Source organism: Magallana gigas, chromosome 4, assembly GCF_963853765.1.
Source record: "Magallana gigas chromosome 4, xbMagGiga1.1, whole genome shotgun sequence".
Classification (NCBI taxonomy): domain Eukaryota; kingdom Metazoa; phylum Mollusca; class Bivalvia; order Ostreida; family Ostreidae; genus Magallana; species Magallana gigas.
In genome coordinates this window covers 46,781,818-46,807,605 of record NC_088856.1, presented here as the reverse complement: position 1 = coordinate 46,807,605, position 25,788 = coordinate 46,781,818, and the positions used below count along the sequence as shown (strand labels likewise).

The 25,788-nt window shown below is 32.4% G+C and overlaps 1 protein-coding gene and 1 long non-coding RNA gene across 2 annotated transcripts; one reads left to right on the top strand and one right to left on the bottom strand.

The window, feature by feature from the left end:
- The first annotated feature begins 13,514 nt into the window (after positions 1–13,514).
- On the top strand, positions 13,515–14,624 carry LOC136274336 (uncharacterized). The gene is made up of 4 exons (XR_010712630.1): positions 13,515–13,578; positions 13,750–13,880; positions 13,970–14,000; positions 14,327–14,624. It is a non-coding gene; the product is annotated as an uncharacterized lncRNA (long non-coding RNA).
- Positions 14,625–16,280: 1,656 nt separating this feature from the next.
- On the bottom strand, positions 16,281–19,923 carry LOC136274860 (uncharacterized). The gene is made up of 2 exons (XM_066082611.1): positions 18,623–19,923; positions 16,281–18,501 (listed from the first exon to the last, which is right to left on the bottom strand). Exons 1-2 carry the CDS (start codon positions 19,801–19,803, stop codon positions 17,559–17,561), a joined length of 2,124 nt encoding a protein of 707 aa, XP_065938683.1. The 5' UTR covers positions 19,804–19,923; the 3' UTR covers positions 16,281–17,558.
- Positions 19,924–25,788: the final 5,865 nt, after the last annotated feature.

Genomic DNA, 25,788 nt, shown 5'->3' with positions numbered 1-25,788 from the left:
ACATGTATTAAGGACACGCCTACTTAGGGAATTTTTTTTATCCCTTCACTTACTACGACTCATTAATGGTCAAGCTGAAGAAAGAATAATGAATAAAACTAGGCCATGGCTTGCATTTACAAATACATGTAAGGTGAACTTTCTATTTTTAAAATGCAGCAAATAGGAAAAGAAGCATTTTCATTTTTTTTTCATTCTTCATTTTAAAATAATAAGACTGAAACATGATTTCAGATATGACATATATTATCTTCATTCAAATATAATCAAGAATTGTTAACTTGTTGAATAAAACAAAACGGGACTGGCAAAATCACCATACAGAAAAATTGGGATTATTGCGTTCATTTGCTGCAATATGTTAATAAGAAAAATCCGTGCGAGGCACAGATCTTCAATCATCATTATTTTCTCCATTTTCATTAATATAAAGTAAAATACATCTTTATTAAAATACAAACGCCTACGTGATTTTATTCCAGTGTTTCCTAAGTGATAATTATCTTTGATCATTAAAATTGCAATCATCGGGGGTTTTCTTTCAAAATGACAAAGATACGTTTAAAACGATCGTGGTAAATGAGATAAGGATGTATGTTTTCATAGAAACAAGTATTTAATCAGCCTGGTTGCAAATACAGTATGTTTGTACTAAATGGTGTCACAAAGGGAGTGTATATCACTACTACATGTAATTAACAGATTCGTTTGTCAATATGGCTATAATGATAATAAGGACGTTTTTAGCACTGCCTATTACTTGTCATTTCTGAGGTAATGAGCTTCAAGTCTTTGGAACCTGATAATGCAAATGTCTGGTGTGCTTGCTATCAATTCTCTGTAGAGACCAAAATATTACTTAAGGGTCATGGCATACTACATCTCATATTTTCATGAAACTTTCTCAGACGAATGGTAATCATAAGGTACAGGTATGACACTGCCCACCACCAAAATAATGTCTATTACATTGGTAGCCATGGAAACCAATGTCATTCTTTTAGGGCCCAGATACACGGTTTTTAAGGTGGAAAATCATACTTTAATTCTTACCCTAAAAGTCTCTCAAAAATTACAGGCGAAGTCAAAATAAAACTAATCATTGCAATTTTTACAACATCATACGTACATAACTTTTTATTGTTAAAAAAAAATTTATTTCGTTTTTATTTATTTTACTTCCAGAATTTGGTAATTTGACCCCCCCCCCCTTCCTAAAAAATTGAAATATTTCTAACAATAGTTAATCATGAAACTCCTTTAAAACACATTTTCTCTTTAATTGAATTGGAAAGTCATTAAAAATTTAAAAATTTAAAGCATATTACTGACAGCACTTTCACATACAATGGCCATGATGTATTTCTGTAATCGCTGTGGGGAAGAAAATGTATATTCTCAGAACTGTACTCATCAGGGATTGACATTCTTGAAGAGTATACACTAGGACTCCTTACATCTCTAACACCATGCACCAGTCCGGGAAGAGGAGAAGGGGTGTTAGTCGTATTGCATTTCATTAATAACAAGGGCACCGCTAAGCGGAGCATCCCCTCGCGACATAAGTTATTGTGTGTAGGGATGCATTATTTAGCAATATATAGTTATGTTAATGGGAAGACCACATTCTACTAACCCTCCATTACTGCAAAAACTACATTTTCTTTACCTGTACTAGATCTAAATCCAAAAAATATCAAGTTGTTGACTTTCACTTTGGTTTAAAAGAAGTGAAGCGGAAGATTGATAACTCTTACACAGAAATTTCGATTGATAACTCGTATACAAAATTGATTATGACATTAATTTAATGAAATAATAATTTGTAATAGTATTAATGGTTTGGAAAGGCACATGCATTTTTTATTTTTTATTTTACAGAAGTGTGCAATCTATGAAAAATATTTTTAGTTCTGAACGAATTTTGTCATAATGTATGGCCCCCCTCCTTTACGATGGTGTAATTTTATCTAAGTTTTTGCATAAAGATTTGACCAATTAATGTGGCATTGCATTTGTTTTAATCTTTTACAATGAGGCATATTTGTGCAAAGGTTGAGGAAATTCTATTGGAAGGTTTTTTATTAATTTACTAGAAAATTGAAATGGAGTGCACGTCCACACACACACATACATACACACACATACATACATACATGTACATACATACATACATCAAACATACACACACATACGAACACACACATGCACGGTAGCGATGCTATATCCCCTTCGCAACAAGTTGCGCGAGGGGATGATAATGACGAGTAACACGTCGAGGCAAGATGTACGTCCACACAGGTTAGACCTCTACAGCAAAAAACTTTAAACTGTTAAAAGGTCTGCAGCTTATATTAGGGTTATAGGGATAACGGTGGTGAGAGAGAAATATGGCGGACAATGCCTATTTACGAGCGGTGTTCAGCTTTAAGGTGATTTACACATATATTTTCAATGCCAGAAACAAGAACATTTTATATTCATTTGTTTTCGGAAAAACTCGAAAATATAAGCAAATTAAATGTCAATCATTGGACATGTTGGTGTTTCTGCTTTTTTTACAACATATACGAGCATTTTTCTTAACAGTCACAATAAATATCAAAGGAAAGATAATAGCATGAAGGACGTTACAAATGGAGATGAATACATCTAATGCGGTGCTCATAAATCTTGGATTAATATAATCTGCAATTTGAAGTCCAAGCATAGGAAGCGAAGGAAAGACAGTAGTGAAAATGGCGGATCGAAGCATGATCAATGTACGTGGTTTCCACTGACCATCTTGTCTGTCATTTTGCTTTTGATGATGTGGATGGCTTAATTGCTTTTGTAATTTACCTTTTGTGTCCTGTACAGGTTTTGAGGTAGATTTGCTAGAACTCAATGTAACTCGGGCTTTTGAAGTTCCTTTTGTTTCCGTCTCCAGCTTGTTTTTAGGTTTAACGGTTACTGAATGACTTACATTAGCAGAATGAGGAATTGTGAGGGAGCTGACTTTCTTTGTTACATACAAGTACATACCAAACATTGATACGACCTGCACTGATAAAACAGTTCTATAATACCGAAGAACAGATCTAGAGTTTCTTCCGAATAATGTTGCTGGTCCGCACGCATAGGAATATTTATCACCATAGAGGAAAACAGGCGGTGTAACGATGAGTACGGATAATGTCAGACAAAATATAAATGTAGTAAGTCTCCCTCTTGTATTTACCATTTTACGGAACAACTTGTTAAACGACATGTTGAGGGCAAAACATCTTTCAATACATAAACAAAGAAGATGAAGTTGAATTTGTTCTCTACCTAGACTATACAGAAGAAAGATAATCATACAAAAGTACTCCACGTCACCCCGTCTCCAAAAAAGCTTGACGATATACAACGCGTCAATGAAAACCTCAGTCAACGAAATAGTTGCATACACAAAACACTGCTTATGTTTCCTTAAATCCTTATTTTTCATCATAATCACACAGCTGACAATATTGAGACAAATTGCCGCAGACAATATAGTTCCCAAAACGGGATAAACAGTGCCAAAATTAAAAGGATCCACATAGGTTTTATTTGACATTTTCGAACAGAGACTTTTCTTTCTTGTGTTTGTATATGTGAATAGTCAGGTTTACATATGTATATATGTAATTCAGTGTTTCCTAACCGAGAGTTTTGATTGGATTATATCAATGTTGAATCACAACCCAGGTATTAAGGACACGCCCACTTAAGGAATATTTTTGATAACTTCACTTACTGCGAATCATAAATGGTCAAGCTGAAGAAAGAATAATGAATAAAACTAGGCCATGGCTTGCATTTACAAATACATGTAAGGTGAACTTTCTATTTCTAAAAAGCAGCAGATAGGAAAAAAGCATTTTCATTTTTTTCATTCTTCATTTTAAAATAAAAAGACTGAAACATGATTTAGATATGTCACATATATTATCTTCATTCAAATTTACTAGTAATCAAAAATTGTTAACTTGTTGAATAAAACAAAACGGGACTGGCAAAATCCTCTTTATTTCACCATACAGAAAAATTGGGATTATTGCGTTAATTTGCTGCAATATGTTAAAAAGAAAAATCCATGCGAGGGACAGGTCTTCAATCATCATTATTTTCTCCATTTTCATTAATATAAAGTAAAAGACATCTATATTAAAATACAAACGCCTACGTGAAGTTATTCCAGTGTTTCCTAAGTGATAATTATCTTTGACTATTAAAAGTGCAATCATCGGGGGTTTTCTTTCAAAATGACAAAGATACGTTTAAAACGATCGTGGTAAATGAGATAAGGATGTATGTTTTCATAGAAACAAGTATTTAATCAGCCTGGTTGCAAATACAGTATGTTTGTACTAAATGGTGTCACAAAGGGAGTGTATATCACTACTACATGTAATTAACACATTCTTTTGTCAATATGGCTATAATGATAATAAGGACGTTTTTAGCACTGCCTATTACTTGTCATTTCTGAGGTAATGAGCTTCACGTCTTTGGAACCTAATAATGCAAATGTCTGGTGTGATTGCTATCAATTCTTTGTAGAGACCAAAATATTACTTAAGGGTCATGGCATACTACATCTCATATTTTCATGAAACTTTCTCAGATGAATGGTAATTATAAGGTACAGGTATGACACTGCCCACCACCAAAATAATGTCTATTACATTGGTTGCCATGGAAACAAATGTCATTCTTTTAGGGCCAGGATACACGGTTTTTAAGGTGGAAAATCATGTAAACTTAAAGTCAAAGGACATTTTTTTAATTATAAATTTTCAAGATAATTCACACATAATATACAATGTACAAATATAGCATGGTGTTCATGAGGCAAGAGAAAAAATCAAAATCAAAATGTGTTTGTTTATTTTAAAGCAGGTGGCTCAAAGATGGCTGACATTTCTAAATTTTGATACTTTAATTCTTACCCTATAAGTCTCTCAAAAATTACAGGCGAAGTCAAAATAAAACTAATCATTGCAATTTTTTAAAACATCATACTTACAGAAATTATTTCGTTTTTATTTATTTTACTTCCAGAATTATTTGACCCCCCCCCCCTTCCTAAAAAGTTGAAATATTTCCAACAATAGTTAATCATGAAACTCCTTTAAAACACATTTTCTCTTTAATTGAATTGGAAAGTTATTACAAAATTCTAAATTTAAAGCATATCACTGACAGCATTTTCACATAGAATGGCCCTGATGGACTTCTGTAATGGGTGTGGGGAAGAAAAAGTATATTCTCTGAACTGAACTCATCAGGGGTTCACATTCTTAAGGAGAATACACTAGGACTCCTTACATCTCTAACACCATGCACCAGTCCGGGAAGAGGAGAGGGGTGTTAGTCGTATTGCATTTCTATAGACTGTTGCAGGCAAGAATCTCGTCAGCTTCACTGTTTGAGTGCTGAAATCGTAAGTCAGACTATCGAATCAAGAAGAGGAATTATCTGTCCGTTCCATTTAACCAGAGTTGTTTAATTTGCACAGGTTTAAATGCAGTCAAGGTCCGTAATTAAGGGGATGTGCGGCCATCTTGTACATTTGAGGATAAGAATGAACACATTTATTGAACTGGCTTGTTTCTGCCCGAAAATGGCCAAAAAAATGTTGCCAAAAAATATAAAAGCAATAAATATGAAGTCCTACACGTCATTTTGTTTGAAAAGTATGCATACAAGAACAGAACAATGCTTATTTTATCAGTCAGAACAGCTGTCGAACTGCGCAGATACAGACCTATTTTGAGGTTATAAATACTGAAAAAAAATATGAAGGAGGTTCATTGGTGTCCTCTCTACAACCATTTAAGATCAATTCTGTGTGAGAATCAAAATTTGGTGGCCACGCATAGTCATGGATTTTCTTCATATTTGACAATTTGATAGACTTTGGTGAGTAAAAAAGCCTAACGTTTTGTTTGTTGCTATGTGGTTCAGTTGCCATGGCAACCATAGGTTAAGATGTAAAAATGGCATTTTTATGCCTATTTGAGAACATATTTTGAGTAATGTGCAGAACTTGGGGTTTCCAGTGTAGAATTTATTATTAAAAATAATTGCCATTTTTGCAACAAAAAAAAATCCATGGAGAAATGCATATTTTTAGAGCATTTCCATGATTACTAAACAGAAATTTTAAAATCTGTTTTCTTCATTTAATTTGAATAAAAAATGCAAATCTTGGATTTTTGGTAAACACTATTATGATTGTGCAATTATGAATTTAAATATTACTGCTTTGATTCTGTACCGCAAGAGTTAAATCTTTGCTATATTTAATAGATTAATTAATTCATTATAGCTAACATCTATTAAAAAAATACAATTTCATGTGACGCATTTAGTTTTGTTATCGTGCACATAAATCTTTAAAGTGTACTAAATTCATAATACTCTGTTCCAAGATATCCTCACGTTTGCTTAATAACTTGATATTTATAAATATCCCCGGGTTCATACGATGTACATTCAAAAGAATGAAAAATGTTTCAAGATTTCTGAACTTAAATGCCTTGTTAGATTATCAGCTAAAAATGTGATGTCTACGGGGATTTTGTATTGCAGCAAGCTCGGATGATAACGTAGAAACATTGCGCGAGGTATTCCAAGTGACTTCCGAATGAAGAAAATATGTAAACATTTCCCATTATAAATCTCCGTAAGAAATCTGTTTTCGTTCCTGTGATTTTTTTTTCCGAGTAAAAAATTGATACGTGATTGATATGAAATTGATAAGTGTGACAATGAAGATATCTTTCATTGATATCAATTTCACTTTTTTGACAGGTATGTACATGTATATTTTTATTAAAAATCTTCCAAATGTCCTGTATAAATACCTTTATCAGAATTTAACATTACATGTATATAAAATGAAGATGAAACCCCCCGTATTCAAACTAAAGCTAATGAATAATCAATAAATCAGTTCACAGCCCGTGATGGATCAGACTGGAAAATGTTTTCTAAATAAATAAAACAGATTTCTATCGCCTAACGGTACAAAGGTTAACGAATTTTTTTTTTAAATATACAATAATGGCATTGCACGCCCTTAATTAAACCCCTCCATGAGACTAAAAAAAGTTGAAATAGAGACAGTCTCCGTATTCATTAGGTTATATTATTTTTGACTTCGCAAACCTACATATATTTATGAACTACCTATGAAATGTTGGTTTTCATTATGAATTAAACAACATTTCTGTTACACTTAAGAGCGAGTTCACCATGCACTAGATACATACTTTGGATCGAAAAACTTAAAGCTGCTATAGAGTTCCGACTCCGAATTTATATCAAATTTTGTGAACAGTTATAAACGATACTTAAGTTATGTATGTGCATAATGAAAGATATTCAAGTAGTTTCCCAAGCCAATTAAACTATATTTTAATGAAAAAATATGGTGTACAAAAGTTGTTAACAAAATAAAAAGACATAAAGAGATACCGCGCTATATCGCCGTAAATCAAAATTTTGCCCCGATGATTGCATTACGACTTAGACATCATTATATACATGTATAAAGGTTGTAATGTTTTGGCAAATCAAAAGTAAACCTGTGTACATTTTATTCACTAATATTTCTAAAGTTTTGTTTTGTTTACAGTCGATGCATAACATGCGAGTTGAATAAACCAAATTATTCGGGAGAAGAAACCAAACGATTTCCTTTTCTAAACATTTACATGATACAGATAGATTTTTTTTGTTTACTCATGAAGAAATTATTTTATTTTCTTTGAATATTTTGTTGCGGGCTGGCCGACAGGCTTCAAAACACCTCCAGAATTGATAAACAAAAACACCAAAAGTAACGTGTTCACAATTTATATAACACGAAGTTTGAGAACAAATTCATGGGCTGATACTCATCAGGACACTGGTAGGTAGAGCAGACACCAACTTCACAAGTCACTCCATTCCTGTACACTATTCACTATTCGAGACCTGTGTACACAGAACATACACATTAAGTAACACAAACACATAAAGTTCCATACAAGTACTGACCCACATGACCCACCGTACATAACAGTGAGACAACGTGGTACACGTGGCAGCGCTGCATTACATTTACTTGCATTTCACGATACATAATAATACGGTTGAAATTGGCCAAGCGGTTTTAGAGACGAAGTTCAAAATGTAAAAAGTTTACAGACGGACGGAAAGACAGACGACGGACAAAATGTGATCAGAATAGCTCACTTGAGCTTTCAGCTCAGGTGAGCTAAAAAAAACATCCAGTTAGTAAAAATCTGTCAACAAATTTGCTATCAATGAATTGGTGATCTGAAATGCTTAGTCGACAAGTATTACGTAATAGCAAGTGTTAAGTCTGGTGTCATCTGCTAAATTTATCGGTCGTGCATGCGAAATGTTAAATAGATAAATTTTATTTCTTGCAGCACTTTATTATTTTGACACTTGCAATGAACATTAAAGGGAAAATCACGGCGTGGGCAGTGTTGGGTATAGAAATCACTGTAGACCAGCCTTCATGCTCAGCAGATCTGCATTGCATGGTGTAGAGGGGTATAACTGTTGCTAAAATGGTGGCCTGTGTTAATTTTAAAGCTGAAATCCAGTCCCTTTACTTTCCCTTGGAGTTTTGTAAGCTATTGCCGAACTTTGTTCTTGTGTTTTGACATTACGGTTATCGCAGTCTTTAATGTTGTGATTAGCTGATATAGGTATCTCTATGCAATCTCTACTTGCATTGTTCTTTACAGGATTTGCCGATATAATGAGATGTCTGATTTTCCTCGTTAAGTAGATAGATGTCAAGCAAGCAAATTATTAACAGTTTTATGCAAAAAACAGTTCTGCAATGTATTGGGAGGAGTTTTCCATTTCCCCAATACATTTACGATTTGAAGCACGCAAAAATGCCAGAGAAGGACTTCAGAATATCCTAAGCAAAAGTCGAACTTTCAGATATTACAGTTTTAACTGTTAAATTCCCGTTTTTGGAAGTATTCCGTTCATCTTCAGTCCTTCTTTAAATAAGCAATTTCTTTCCAGACTTACTTGTGTTATCGTAAAAAAGCTCAGCTAGTGTGCGTTCTTTCACAGAACCAACAATTTTGTTATAATTAGGTATTTAAACTTTGTAAACGTCAGCCTTAAAAACACATAACATGGAAACTATTGTCTTGAAAAAATTGTAAAATAGTACGTTGTTCAAATCAAGCTCTGTCACAGCAGTTTAACCGTATACAATGTATATTCAGATTATTACTTAGATTTTAAAAGGATTATCATCATTACATGCATCACTTGGTTACGATCTTTAAAGATTGTTTACTTTTTTGCATTTGATAATAGAAAAGTGTACACCGGTTGTAAGGTGTAGACAAATCGAACGCGCCCTATATTCCAAAAGTGATTAAGATAGTGGGACCATCAAAATGAAAATTACAATTTGACAACATTTTTGTGTAAATTGCTTGAAGTAAAAATGTGCATAATTTTGAGGATGGGGCAAATTAACGTGTTATTTACATATAGTCCCAGCAAAAACTAAACAAAAAATGACGTGACTTAAATGAAATATATATATAAAATATTTAAATATTTTTGGCGTTTTTGATACATCCTAAATTTTCATAAATATTTTTCATTTAATAGTGATTTATCGAATTTGTGTCTTATTTGATTCTTGTAATTAATCTCATTATTTAGTACACTACAGTTACTCTGATTATTGTTTTGAGCCAAAACTTGAAAAGAATGATGATTTTCAAGCAATCGTTAATGTGCAAAAAGGTGGTAGAAAGTTCAATCTCAAAACGACAAGGCATTGGTGACAAAGGTTTGGTTTTATTAATGAATTTCTATCTGACATCTGATTACCACCAGAATAAGGAATAATGCTGTGTTCTTGACGATAAACATCTTAATTTACTTTCAGAAGACTGTTATTTGAGAAGGACCTTCCTGTAAATAAATTAAAAATCAAGTACGAAGGAATCGCAAGATCATTCATTTGAAAACATCTTACCAGCTATTTTATGCTGACCAATCAACTTTTTGTGTGTATAGTTCCGACATTGATCTGCTTCATTATATTTTCTACAACAAAACAAACAACATTTGACAAAGTTGAAGACAAATTTGAAATAAAATCAAAGAATTATCAAACAAATCAACAATAGGATCAGCGTGTCAAAATTCAAAGGACCGGCTTATAAAGATGCAGTATGTGTAAATGACAATGCACATCAACATTGTTTAAGTCGTGTTGGTTTCGATCAAGTAACGTTGAATCAGATGTCAAACACATTCAAAGATTGAAAAAATATAAATTACACTGTATGAAAATTTGTATCTTGATACAATGAACTTTAGGAGTAGCTCGAGAGATTGTAGTCTCATAAAATCTCGGTCAAAATTAATAATACCGACAATGTTAGGAAAATATATATATGATATTAATCAAAAGCTATTCTTTACAAATATACTGTTCAAGCTAATGTGCATGAAAGTGTTACACTAAAAATATTTTGTGAGTAACTGTTGGTAAATAAGCTTGTCATATGCTAGAGTAAACTCAGGGCCCTCTATGCCGTTAACCTTACCATTTATCATCAGATGGTTAATTTCATTTAAGAAAATTCGAACTAAAATTGTGATTATTTTTATTACAAACACTGACTGAATTAACAATGAATAATTTTTATGTTTGAACAAATTAGGATTATTGTATAGCTATTCTGCATATAGGCTAGGCGATATTGGTTTCACGTGGATAATATACGAGCATAATAATCTGTAATGTGAACATAATACAATAGCACATGTCATGATAAGACACCTACCATGCTTACTGCTTGCAAATGGCAGGTTTAGATCACAGGGAACTGGTGTATGGTCTCGTCCTTTTTCCATTCCCTTTTTATGACACCCGACATCAGTTTGTGTTCGCAATATTCGTCATACACTAATAATATCCATCAGTTTTTGTCATTCCGACTTGTTGTTTACATCGAGATTTTGGAAATTACCGGAAATCGGCGCAAGTATGTCGTAAACTTTAAGTTTGTAAATGATTAAAAAAGTAAAACCTTTTGATGTAAATGTTGATATAAATGATATTTAATGCAAATTCATAAACTTACACATTTTATATCACTGTTTTAAATCTTAAATTAAGCAAATAAACCGTCGATGTGGAAATACGACAGCTCATCGCCAGACGACAGTTCGCGTTGCGCAATGAACTTGTTTTTGTCAGGTTCACATATCCTTAAACAAAATAAAAAAACAAAGTTACAATCACATAATGTATTGTATGTTTATTGTCTATACCGAGTGTTTCAGCTTGAGGATTAATGATTATAAAAAATTTAATCCATACAATGACCATTAGTTGTTTGGTGTAGTTACTAAATAAATGTAATTATATGGTTGTCACATAAAACGTAAATGAATGAAATATCTAAACGGAAATATTTTTATAGTCCCCCTCTCTCTCTCTCTCTATCTCCATATATCTATCTCTCTTAAATTGAATATAATTAAAACATGGACTTATATAAGAATTAAGATGTATATTTAGTGGTATAGTGGTGTGTAGAAAAATTTGAGTGGGAAAAAAAAAAAACTTGTTACCATTTATGTTTCCTTAATAATATTGATACACAAGATATACTATTTTTACTTGGTACCTATTCAGTGAATTAATCATGTATATTTTAACACAATGAAAATTTCTTAAATACCATACCATTCATCATCTGCACCGTCCTTTGCCAAAACACAGTCTTGAACATGAAGTTTCCCGTAAAAATACACAATAAAATTTGTATTACTTATTGTCATTTATAATTGACTACATATTTACAGATTAACTAACAATTTTAGAGCATACATCTCGATATATGTCTGTGACCGGTCAGCAGAGAATGCTCACTCCCCCTAAGCACCTGATCCTACCTCTATCTTTTTTTTAGGTCAGTGTTGCTCGCTTTGAATTAGTATTTCGTTTTATGGAATTTTGAGATGGTTGACGGTTTGTTGTTGTCATTTTTTCATCTAAGGAATAAGAAATCATTCTTTGAGTATTATGAGGTGGTAATTTCGGTCGGGGCGTTATCGAATCCAATAAAGCCAGGATAGCTTTATGATAGATTTGACCAAGCTCCAATCGAAATTGTCACCTCATAATATTCCAAGAATTATTTCTTATTACGTATATTTATGACGTACCAATTTTGGTAAGTAAGGGTAACAAGAACTTGCATGTGGCTCGAAAGCAATACAATTTGCTTCATTACTAGATATTTATCTAGAAAATATGAATTTATGTATTCATGCTTAATGTATGATCTTATCAAGTGTGATGATTTGTACAGTCAATGTCTACGATTTCTCTCATATAGTGGTTTGGCATGATCTATTAAATGATTGATTAAACTTTGATTTATATAGATACAGGTATACGTTATTAAATGAATATGCAGCTTTATTGAAACAATATATTCGGAAGTGAGCCAGTATTAACTAGTAATACGTCCGCTCATTCACACACACACACACATAAAGCAAACATGTCTATAATAACCGAAGCATTGTTAACATAAAAATAGGAAAATTTTGACCAAAATTGTGACCATGCCCCTTTGAAAAACAGTCTTCTTCTTAGGTAAACCCGATTTACTTGGGCTTCTCAAACCAAGGGAAGCAAAAACTCAAATTGAGCAATAATTAAAAAGTTAATACACTTCTAAGATTTATCCCTAAAGTTCTTACATGGCACAGCTCCATATCGTTTTAGCTAGTCAGTCTTTTTGATTCTTTTTAAGGGTGCGTTTAAAATACGAAATGGCATTATTATATGTCTGTACAAAATTATTTACGTTAATAAAAAAATTCAGTTTTCTATATGCAGAATGTATGTCGTATTTAGCTAATGAGTTCTCACGACAAGAGCAAAATCCACCACCCACATAATACTGGTGAGCACAGCATTTATTATCCCCCCGCACAACTTGTTGCAAAGGGGATATAGCATCGCTACCGTGCGTGTGTGTGTTCGTATGTGTGGTATGTATGTTTGTGTGTGTACGTGTGCACTCCATCTCAATTTTCTAGTAAATTGAAAAAAAACTTCCAATGGAATTTCCTTAACCTTTGCACAAGTATGCCTCATTGTAAAAGATTAAAACAAATGCAATGTCATATTAATTGGTCAATTTTTAATGCAAAAACTTAGATAAAATTACACCATTGTAAAGGAGGGAGGGGGCATTCATTATGACAATATTCGTTCAAAACTAAAAATATTTATCATAGATTGCACACTTCTGTAAAATAACAAATAAAGAATGCATGTGCCTTTCAAAACCATTAATACTATTACAAATTATTATTTCATTAAATCAATGTCATAACCAACTTTTTTATACGAGTTATGAATCGAACTTTCTAAGTAAGAGTTATCAATCTTCTGCTTCACTTCTTTGAAACCAAAGTGAAAGTAAGCAGTTCAAATCAACAACTTCCTATTTTTTGGATTTAGATCGAGTACAGGTAAAGAAAATGTAGTTTTTGCAGTAATGTAGGGATAGTACAATGTGGTCTTATCATTAAAATAACTATTTATTCCTAAATAGTACATCCCTACACACAATAACTCATGTCGCGAGGGGATGCTCCGCTTAGCGGTGCCCTTGTTTAGCATTAATTTTGAATTTTTTAAAGTGCTCGAGAGATCCTTAGTTCGACTTTTTGGTGGTCTTGCGATACCATCAAGATCAACAATGCGGACCGTTATCCGACTGGCGAGAATTGTTTTCCTTTGAGCTGTACAGAGCCAAGTCACTTGCAGTAAGGTATCGAAGTGCAGCATCTTTATATGTGCTTCGTTTTTCAAATGAACCTTTTTAATTATTTGAAATAATCCGTCTTTGTTTCTTTGCAGACAAGAAAAGACAACATTCTTTTAAAGTTTGGTAAAAAATTTTGGAATTCTTAATATCAGTCGCAAACTCTTATCATATGATAATTTCAAAAAAAAAATTTCTAAATTAAAGGATGGTTCTTGAACCAGTTCTTTATATGTATTTGATGCGATATTGATGTCTTGTTATTTTAACTCTATACTCATGAATAAATAGGCTTCAAGGAGCTCATCTATTTCTACTATCTATATCTTTCAAGGCATCAGTGATGACCTTTCCATCGTCTGATGTTACGAACTGTTAGAAACCATCACTAAGGATATTTATAAAAGTCCACTAAGGGTTATATTGAATGTTATGATAATTAATTTATTTAGATCCTCGAGATCTGTGTTTCAACATGCCCACACCTGGCGGGTGCCCTAGCCAAGATGTTTCCGGAATGTCTCCTCCTCTACATGTCCAAGTCTGCATAAAAAGAGGAGGTAGAAAGACAGCTTCCAGATGACTACTTTTTTATTTAGATATGACAATTTAAAATGACATTTTAACAATAAATATCAATATTAATTACAATGAAATTTATCAACATTAATATTTATTACAAAAATCACTGAAAAGTAAATATTAGTTGAATCCTCTGAATCTATTAACGTTAAATGAGAATGCGCGATATTAAAGGTTATCTAGGGTTAAAATAAAGTCTTCAAATTTTTTATATTTCTTTTTATGATTATACTTAAAAAGTAAAAATAATAAATATTTACAGCGTTTAAAAGTATTTGAATTTAAAACCTGCAGTTATCCAATTAAAACCTCTGCTTTACAAGAAACATTTCCTTTTGTTTTTATGGTAGTCTTGTCAGCTTAGCCCCCTGCGAGAGTCTGGATTTAAGAGATTATGTTGGGAAAAATGAAGTTTTAAAATGTAGACTTTTGTGATATTCCTTTTATGAAACATAACAGAAATAACATTTTTTAAAATCTTAAAAGTTTTGTAGATTTAAGATCTGCAGTAATCCTATCCAAATCCTATGCATTGCAGAAATTTAACTTACTACGACTTGCTGAAAAGTTAAATGGAACAATGTAAATGAAGTTTTAAAAAGTATAACTATTGAAGCTTGAATTATAATAAAAGTGAAAGAGTTGTCAAAAACTATTTGAATTCAAGAAAAGCTTAACTACGATGGGCTTTCTATAAACGTTAGTACACCATTAAACACAATTTTTTTCTCATACTAACCTGTTAAAATCAGTCTAATGTAGTGAAATATCATGACATTCCAAAAAGTTGATAACTAAGTCTAGCAAGTTTTACATTCATTTTTTTAGTGTGTGTGTGTGTGTGTGTATATATATATATATATATATATATATATATATATATATATATATATATATATATATATATATATATATTTCAATTTATCACATAAAAAGCGAGGCAACGTCTCTGCAGAGACCCTCAGATAAATCATCACCTGGGGTGCAAGGGGCGCCCTGGATCAGATAAGTCTTAGTTTTATACAGTCTTACATTCATTATGGATTTGCTAGTAAATGCATGTAAGTTTTGCATTCATTTGCCAGGAGGTGTATGAATTAACTCTATAATGATTTTTTTGGTGGGGGGGGGGGGGGTGCCTGATGCACCCTCTGAATAACACTGTACAACACGATATTATTGAAAACACGTGTTAATAAACTGGAGAGTCAGAATCCATTACGATACGCCGCTAGAATTAAGCAGATCACAGTAACAACTACACAAAAAATGTCTGATAATATACGCACACGAAAAAATCTCATCAAATGAAGGAAAAGCGTTATTCATGTCTATCACTTGAGTGGAGTCCATATTCCCAGGTAAACAAGAGAAAAAAATTGTGTTCCTTCATTTTGTATGTAAAATTATGTCGTGAGGAAAACTTGTCTTCAAATTAACTAAAATTATATTTCTGAACATATTGATTTAATAACATGTAACATGTCTCAATTTACTTTTCGGAGTAAGTGTTATGTAACATTACATATATTATTTACCTTCTGTCAGGGTTGCTAAAATCTATGTCTTTTATGTTTTGTCATCTATTGCTCTTGTAAGTAATTGATCTGTTAGGTAAATTGTGTAGGTGAAAAAGTTAATGAACAAGGATTTTATTAGATTGCTCAAAGCTAGCTAGCCTTTGTGTTCGGATTAAGTATAGTCCAAGTTTCTATCACCTCTAATGTGTTATCAAATTATTATGTAATCAATTAGACATCATCATGCGCGCTTCGCATGAACACGTTCGTTGGTGACTTTTACACCCCTAAACAAAAGATTAAGAACTAAGTGCGGTTTGTGCCATTTTATGCCCCCTCTCAGAATCCAACAATTGTTATACTGAAAGGTGGATATGGGTCAACCTTTTAATTTATGACTTAATTGTACTGTTTTGACGTCATGTTGCCTAGCAACGGTCCATGAAAACTCACCCTTTTTCGGCATATGTTTTTATCCTCTAATTTATTAAATTTGTTTTTTTAAGTTACAAATCCAGGCAAATATTTCCAATGCAGTTTTAATAGTAATTGACATGTTTGTGTAATGAGAAAAATTAACCATAGCAACAAAACAAAAATATCCAAGCAACCAATATTACCATAGCAACAAGTTCATAACATGTATCTTAACAAATTTATCAATCTAATTACTACAGTAAAGTATATTGTAGAATAGTTTTTTTATATATATTTGTTAATATCACCTACACATGCATCAAAATTCTCCCTAGCAACAGCTAACTTGTTACCATGGGAACCATTACAAATTAATAACAATGCATCAAAAACAATACTTAAATAAAGCAAAGCTTCTTTTAAACATTATGTTATTACAGTGGTGTGCTTTGAATGCAAGAATTGAAAAGTCAGATTTCCATTGTCATTTTCTTTCAAAATAAAGTAATGTAGCAATAAAAGCATATCATAAGAACATTATACATGTACATGTCTATGAATTAACATACCATCTACACATACATTTAAGTACGTACTCCTATACTCCTAGGAGCAATCTACAAGAAATACTCAACCCCCTTACAGTTCTATAACAACAATTCAGGACAACATTAAAACCCAAAATTACTTAATAATCCAAAATCTCCTATCAACCAATTCATACATTTGCAACTAAATTCATATAATTATTGAACTTTAAAAAATAATTTAATTCATCCACATAAAAGAATTGATAGAACAAAATATATAATTCATACATAAATACTTGTTCATTCATTCAAATTCTAAACAATAACACTTTAAAAGAACATTTGGAATTATGTTACAAGGAAATAATTCAATATATATTCATTAAAATTATCATGACAGTAACAACTTTTTTTTAACATTTTGTACAATCATAATGATTTCTTGAGTTAAATACATCAGATGTATACATTTATATCCAACAAATGCAATTAAATTAGCATGGAGACATTTTCAAATCACTGAATAAAGATTAAAACTAATTCTGCACGACATCTCTTTTGCAAATTTCATAAAAATAACATCATTTCTTCAAATGAAATAATTATGAGAAAGCCATCACAAAATTAAGTCACAATTACTTACACTTACATTCAATTAAGCAGTAGTACTCTTCAACTGTGTTACTGTCAGAGTCCTCCAGATGAGCTGCATTCAGAAAATGGCGTTTGGGCCCAGATCCAGATGCAAAGGGTTCATTACTCTGATGTCGTTTCCAACCAAGAAACCACAACACACTTGACACATGAGCACAGCAACCCACTATTCTTGCTCCACATTTGCAAGTACAGTACCAACCACAAATAGAATCAACACCTTCTGTTTCAGAGTAATACTTAATCCACAGAGTATGTAGAATGTTCCTTGAGTGTCGAGACTGAATTTTAACTCTTAAGAGAAAAGGAAAGTCATGACATACCATGATTTCATAACTGCCTCCATCTTTTAAATGTTCCCTCGAGTAGTTTTCTGCATGCTTTATTTGATAAATTCCAAGTGTGATGGTACGCATATCATCAAAGGAGAGAACAGGGAAATTATCCAGCTGGTCTGAGGAGGCTTCAATGGCTGAGTATACAGCACGACGAGTCAAAAGGTTGTTTTCTTCTACCAGACTTTGGACTGTATTTGGCATATCTGCTTTTTCCAACATTTTAGTTGCAATTTCCGATGACTCTGGATCCATGCTCCCAAGACAGGGTCTGAATTTATTGCACAGAGCGCATACAATGCGGACAAAGTCTCCTATTTGTGGAAGAAGTTTGTTTGGAACTACGTTATCAAGGAGTCTCCACTGTTTAAGCCTACCATTGGCACTTTCCACAACCCATCTTACTTTTGTAACCATCCGAGATATGTTGGCTTCAGTTGTGGGGTGTTGTTTCTTTCCCCTTGGTAGATAAAATGGCATATGTACCTGAAGACCATTTTCTTCCATGAATGTGACTGCATCTCGAAATCCTCTATCGACAATCACCACATCATCTTCTTTCAACCATTCTAGAAGAAAAAGAATTTCAATATCAGTACCTCATGCATCATGTGTTTATTTTTGTTTCATTTTAGCGTTAAGTAATTTTTATAGCATTTACATATACAAATGTTCATTCATATCCTTATGATTAAGTGTCTCTGAATTTTTTTGAAATTGTGTATTTGCAATTAGTTATGCTAGCATCATTGTTATGGTAGTCTGACAGGTATGGTCCCAGAACACTTATGATATACCCATCAGGAGCTACAACCATCATTGGTTTCACTAATGGACGGTTTTTATGGAGACTGTAGGAAAGCCGCTGAAATTCATAGTCATGGCTCTTTTGTATGTAGATGTAGGTACCATCAAGGATGAGTACAGCCTGGTCTTGGTTATCCTCACTGGTGAACAGCTTTCTGGCAATTGGAGTAATATGGTGCAAGCATAGTTCCTGGTGGCTAATGTGTTGGAAACCAAGATGTCTGGGAACAAAGTTTTTCATAAGAGCCTCTCTAACAGATGGAGTTATTCTTTGAATCTGAATAAGTGAAAGATTGAATATGCTGGAGAGAATTGTATTTGGATGGCCAGTCCGAAGCTTTGTGAGGAATACAGCGAGACATGTTCTTTTTGAGCGGCTGAAGTTGTTATTCAAGTTCTTTAATTCATTAACCAGTTCAGAAAATTGTTCCTTCTTTAATGCAGTGAGGTTTGAATAGCCCTCTTCACTTAAAAGCGATGGTACATCAAAGTTCAGGTATGTTGAAGATTTGATAGTATCTCTTAGGTCAGATAAAAGTTTGCATATATCAGATCGTGACAACTGCTCTTCATTTTTGGTTGTTGTAAGTAATGACCGAGCCGCTTTGCTGAGGTAGCCATCCTGTAGATGTGTCTTACAGCATTTGCTGTCATCATTGATGAAAATGCCGTTTTCTATAAAAGCTTGTGTAATACCTGCATTGGGAACGACTACAAGACGATTCCTTTCATTATGAGGCTTCCTACAGACAACACATTTTCTGTGATCTTTTGGTGTGGAAGCTATTGGAGGGTTAATAGACTTTGGACTAAGATTTTTTGAATTGGAGTCGCTTCTTGCCTTAGGTGGTAAAAAGTCTGGGTCTTTGGACACTTCATTGCACAATGAAACACTTGGAACTTTGGTCTGTGATCGAGAAAAAGATCTAAAACATCTCTGACAGATAACATCTACTTTGGAGACATCCCGTCCAGTTCGCTTCACGGTTGCACATATCAATGCTGGGGTTTTAATAGGTCTCCTAGACTGATATCCACCACAACTTCTAGTATGACACCAACAGCAGGAGTATGCTTTAGGCATAATCAAGCAGAAACAAAGCTTCTGAAACAAATAATTAAAAATCTACTAGTTATAAACTAGTTGCATGAATAATCATCCAACTAGATTATAACAGTATTCAATAAATGTCAATTAAAATAAAGTTTTCAATTGTATGATACAGGGTGGAATATTTTTTTGAGAGTAATATAGATGAACATGTACCTATTCACATATACCAGTTAAGATTTGATAATATCTAATATATTCATAAGAAATCTTTGCATGCTTTTACATCCAAAACATATTTTTTCAACAAAAGGATAAATATTTTCAACTGTATTTAAGTTTGCAGCAGATATTTTTTTCTGAATTTTGATTAAATCTCTCTCTCTCTCTCTCTCTCTCTCTCTCTCTCTCTCTCTCTCTCTATTTCTTTCTCTTAAACAAACAAATGGGCTTGTTTCTGTAATAAAATCCATTCTATAGTATACTAATAACAGGTGTTTATATTATACAATGGAATAAACTTTATCACAGAAACAATTAAGGTGAGAGAGAGAGCATGCTAAATAATATATCCAAAAAAATAAAAGTAATAGCTGTGATGTAAATGTTACAATAACAAAGGAACAACTTTTATTTTGTTTTTGTTTTGATACATCTATATAGGAAGAGAGTTATCCCGCATGGTGCCCCAAACAATGATTATTTCCCTTTAATGTCGCTAAGATACAATAAACATTATCCAGCTGTCAAAAGTAAAGTTAATAACATAGGGTATATATTTGCATTATGCATTATAAATTACTTATTTTAAAATTCCTTCAAGAACACAAACGCGTTAGTTTTAGATTGTTGCAGCAGTATACATATAGGAATAATGTATGAATCTTTCGTCAGGCAGACGAGACTGTGTGTATATAAGCAGACGGTCGAAATTTTCGACTAAACGCTTTATGAATTCTATATGAATGAAATAAATCGTGTACATGCACATTGTTTCATTCTAATTCTTGAATAATAATGCTATTTTTTTAAATGTATTTACAAGTGTAATTAAAAGCAAATGAACAGAGGCAGAGATAGACGTTAAGTACGTACTGATCATGCACATGTGTATATGTTTAAGGTGTGTGTTTTCTTTCATTATGTTTTATTTTACTTACCTAAGTAATTCTGCCATGTTGACGATCAAATAAAGCGCGGATAACTTTAATAGAGGCCCCTCTTTCAAGCCATCCAACCCATGATAAATGACTGTATCTACATCGTAGAAATTGTTTACTTTCCTTTCGTTCGGTTTTTGTTAACTCAGTCAAGTTTTATTCACGAACATCAACAACAAAGTTTTGCATTATCTTTATATTTAATTATTTAAAATATGCATTCAAGATAATTTAAACATACTTTTTTTTATTTGCCAAACAATAAAAGAAATACAAACGCGACCGAATTTTCTCGACGTCACAATTTTGTACTGCACAACGAATCAATGCGACCGTTTTATTCGAAATTAACAGTGAGCGCAGTCTTGCTCAAGTAAGATCTTTTCACTGTTTATTTCTGTAAAATATATCTGTCTTCTATAAAAGTTTGGTACTTGAGCAAGCCTGCGCTCATATTAAATTAAGTGAAAATGTAACACAAAGAGCCATTAAATTTGTAGATTCTCCAAAACATCGATACTTCAGGGACTCGGAATTTCAAAATATAGTTGTACAAAATATAAAAAATATTCATTAAAAATATTAGGAATGTATTCTCTTTTTTACCTTGATATAAAAAAATAGCTTGAATTTTCCACTTTATTTTTCGCGGTAACCAGGGGGCAGAAAAAGGCCCAAACCGCACTTAGTCCTTTGAAGAAAGAATTGGTCAATTTTCACAAAATTACATTTTCGGCAGACTGGGTACGCGTCCCCATGTCGGTCACTTTTCCATATGGAATAAAGCCGCACGGACGTAAAACCTTATTAATCTTCATTTTTCATCTTTATTGTGGTAAATATGACTACCGGTATTTACTTTATTTTATATTGGAATTATTATTGGTATATAATACTACGCAATTTTATATCATGTTGAATAGATAGCTATTTACATTGGTACATGAAGTTTATAATAATTTTCCAATACATAAAGAATGTTAGGCTTAATTATTTTGACTTGTAAATTGCTTTAAAATATTCTTTGTAAGTTCCTAATATAACATTCGATTGGTCATAATATGCACTTTTATTGTTTTAACTATGTACATATGTTATTTAGGTCTTATGAATTAATTTTTAAAATTGCTCATATGATGTAGCGTAGAGGTTACGCAGGCAAAAATTTGTGTACATAGATTTTTAGTAGAAATTAGAATCGGGCTCGACGTTTTTAAAATATATTTTCCTTGTTTACAACGACTGTCACTCTACAGACTGTTAATGTCAATTGACTTACATACGTGATGTTAACATTGTCTGAAACGCAAGTAAGCTATTGATTGATCGTTTTTGTTAATCGGAAATGTTAAAGTACTTTTAGAAATTGTCGATCATACGCGATTTGTGTGATAACTCATGTGCGCCAAGTTACGATTCTGTGAGTAGATCACGCCCGATCTAAATTAGGTGTTTGCGTTAGGTTAATAGTCGATGTCTGTGTTTCTTTTTATATTTTCAATGTCTCTTTTATAATTTTGAATTAAAAATAATAATTGAAAGCATAAACCTTAAGTCATGCTATTTCTTTTAATTTTTGGTTTGGTATTGAGAATATTATTTTGAAGCTTATTTGAATTTATGAATTTTTCACATTGTATAATTACTGTTAGGGACATTGTTTGTGAGGGCCTTGAGCCACATCTAGTTTATTTTTATTTCATGTTTTATAATACACTTGTCCCTATTGAATAAAGCCGCACGGACGTAAAACCTTATTAGTCTTCATTTTTCATCTTTATTCAGGACTTCTCCTTATCATTTGATAAGAAGCGCCATTGGCCAAAAAGAAGGGAATATCATGGACTCATTGACAATAAAAAATTGTTAATTAGTAAAAGACAATTATTTGATATCATTGAAATATTACACGTCGTCATGTTTTGCAAGTATAAGAAATTATTTTTGGAAACCTAATCCTAGTAACAAATACCGCATGTCTAGTAATGTTCAGGGAAGCCCGCCTTTATCAAGAAAAAAGTGGTTTAAAGTTTAAAAATGATGTACATAATGTAAATTTGTTTATACCTTGTACAATACTAAGTAAAATACAAGAGGTAATATGTATTCGAGTGTTGTTTTTTTTATGTTTTTTTCTCCTTTAAATTGTTCATGGCCTATAACTCTATTTGCAACTTTTTTGCATTGATTGTCAGTAAATATTTTGAAGAAGTATAGGTCTATAATTTTAATTGGTCTATTTCATCCTTTTTATGAATTAAATAGATAATGGCATTCCTTTGTGAAAATGACAGCGTGCCTCTCTCAAACCTTTTTATTTGAGAGGCACATTATGTATATAAGGAATCATTCTTTGAGTATTATGAGGTGATACATGTGTCATTTTGGTCGGGGCGTGATCAAATCCAGTAAAGCCCGAAGGGCATTATGATAGATTTGATCACGCCCCGACCGAAATTATTAGCTCATAATTATCAAAAGAATGATTCCTTATTACTTATATTTATATAATTTTAAACCATCGTGCTATTAAACATAAATCAGCAAACCCCGCTGGCGCCTCAATTTGGCGACATTTGAAGTTATAGGTTTTGTAGTACAAAATCGATACGTAGTGTTATCACAGGCAAAGACACTGGAAAATGTTAATATTTTTATTTCTTCCCAAATATATTTTTGTAATTGTACTGGTGAACTATCTTGTCCCGGGGATTAACTGCCTTTCATAATATTTAGAGCCTTTTTTTAATTCTTATTAAGACAAATTGGTTATTCCTCGATTGTTAACGTTTGACAAATAGTATAAGACAGATTGGTATCGATATCATTATCTGGAATATGTTTGCTAGCATATAGCTTATTATAAAATGTATATAAGCGTTTCTTATCTTTATACATAAAAGGAGAGTATCTTTTATATTTACTACAATGCTATTATTTCACATGCAATTTATCTTTAATGGTTACTACAAGGCTATCAATTTATATTCATGTACAATTATGAGCAAATGAAATGGGGGGGGGGGGGGGGTGGGGGAGGAACACTACGTAATGCGTTGCGCTAAAAGTATTGTATTCTATTTTGAAGAACCCATGAATATTTCAAATTCTACAAATTTTAGGTTCATAAAAGTTTTTACATTTCTCAAATTTACAATAAAAATATCAATGGAAAACACATTTTAACTAAAGTCATATAAATAATAAACACACCACTCATTTGAATGCTTTACATGAAAAAATGAAATAGCATATACTTTAGTTTTCTACTTTTAAAATACATTATGAACCAGGTTTGATTCATGTTTGCATTAATGGTAGGTTTATAAATAAAAATCAAACCAAGATATTGTGCAAATGAAATATTTTCATATGATTGAAATATAAAACGTTAGGGTTCTCTGAAAACAGTGCAAATGAAAAGAAGACGAGCAGTGATTATGGTCAGAAGTTTATTGAAAACGTTTTAGATTGTTGGGATATTCGGCATGTCGTTATGTTGAATTTTCAATTTGACTTATCTAAAATTGTATAATTTTATTGCCAATTGAAATTAAAAAAAATAAATATATACTTTGCTTAATTACGAATGATTAATTTCATTGAAATACTTTAAAAATTATATGTAAATGAAGAAAAAGGGAGAACTAACTCCTTAATTACTGCTACATCTACAATCAGCCATTTACGATGAAAATCAATTATTTTATTTTATTATATTTCGCCCATAATTAAAACGATAGTTTTAGAAATTTTGAAATATCAGCCTACCATTCTCCATTTGCTGGTTCAAACAAGCTTCATTTTGAAGTCTATGGGTCATGGTGCATCTCTTTCCTTCACAAAATATACTAGTGATGTACACTTTTTTAAACACAAAAACGAATCCGAGCAGAACATTTTACTTTCTTACCAACAACAAAATAGTAACAAATATAGACTAATGGAATTCTTTAATATACGAAAATGTTCAAATTAAAAAAAAATGTTTGATTTAATTTTTCCTTTAGTTAATTTTTGGTTATGTGCCAAAATGTTAAAATTTCATACTAATTTTCTATTATGTAGATCTAAAGTGTAATTTGTTGACAATCAAGCCCCCTTAAGTTGAAGTGTCAATATTTCTTCTCTTCTTGCAACACATACACGTTATATTTTTAACAGTCATAATGAAGATCAGAGGAAAAACAACAGCATGGAGGACGTTACAAAGAGAAATTATTACATCATGCGTAGTATTCATAAATCGAGGATTTATATAGTCAACAATCTGAAGTCCCAGCATAGGAATGGAAGGAAATACGGTAGTTAGAATGACAGATCGAAGCATATTCAATGTGCGAGGCTTCCACTTTCCACCTTGTCTTTTACTGTTTTTGTGGAGATGTGGATATATTGATTGTTTCGGTGATTCCTTGTCTGTTTTCTGAACGGTTTCAATATTTGAAGTCGTCGCACTCGTTGTCTGGGTTACGCAGGTTTTTGAATTTTCCTTTGTGTCCCGGGAAGAACCAGTTAACACCGTCTCCATTTTGTTTTCTGGTTTGCTTTGTACGGTTCCTACCTGACTCACATCAGTAGAATTAAGATTTGGAGCTGTGAGGGTTTGCACTTTCTTTGTTACATACAAGTACACACCAAGCATGAACACGATCTGAAGTGAGAGTACAGTTCTTATATAGCGGAGAACTAATCTAGAGTTATTTTCGAATAAAGTTGCTGGTCCACATGCATAAGAATCTTTATGAGCGTAAATGGAAACGATTGGCGCCATAATGAGAGAAGATATAACCACACATGATACGAAAGCAGTAAGTCTCCCTTTAACGGTTACCATTTTATGAAATATATCATTCAG

Bases quoted from the DNA above. Each gene is read 5' to 3' on its own strand.
- LOC136274860 (XM_066082611.1), bottom strand. From the start codon at position 19,803: ATGCCTAAAGCATACTCCTGCTGTTGGTGTCATACTAGAAGTTGTGGT. The intron at 18,502-18,622 runs AAAATTCAGAGA...AGGTACTGATAT, and splicing joins TGCAAATACACAATTTCAAA to TGAAATTCTTTTTCTTCTAG.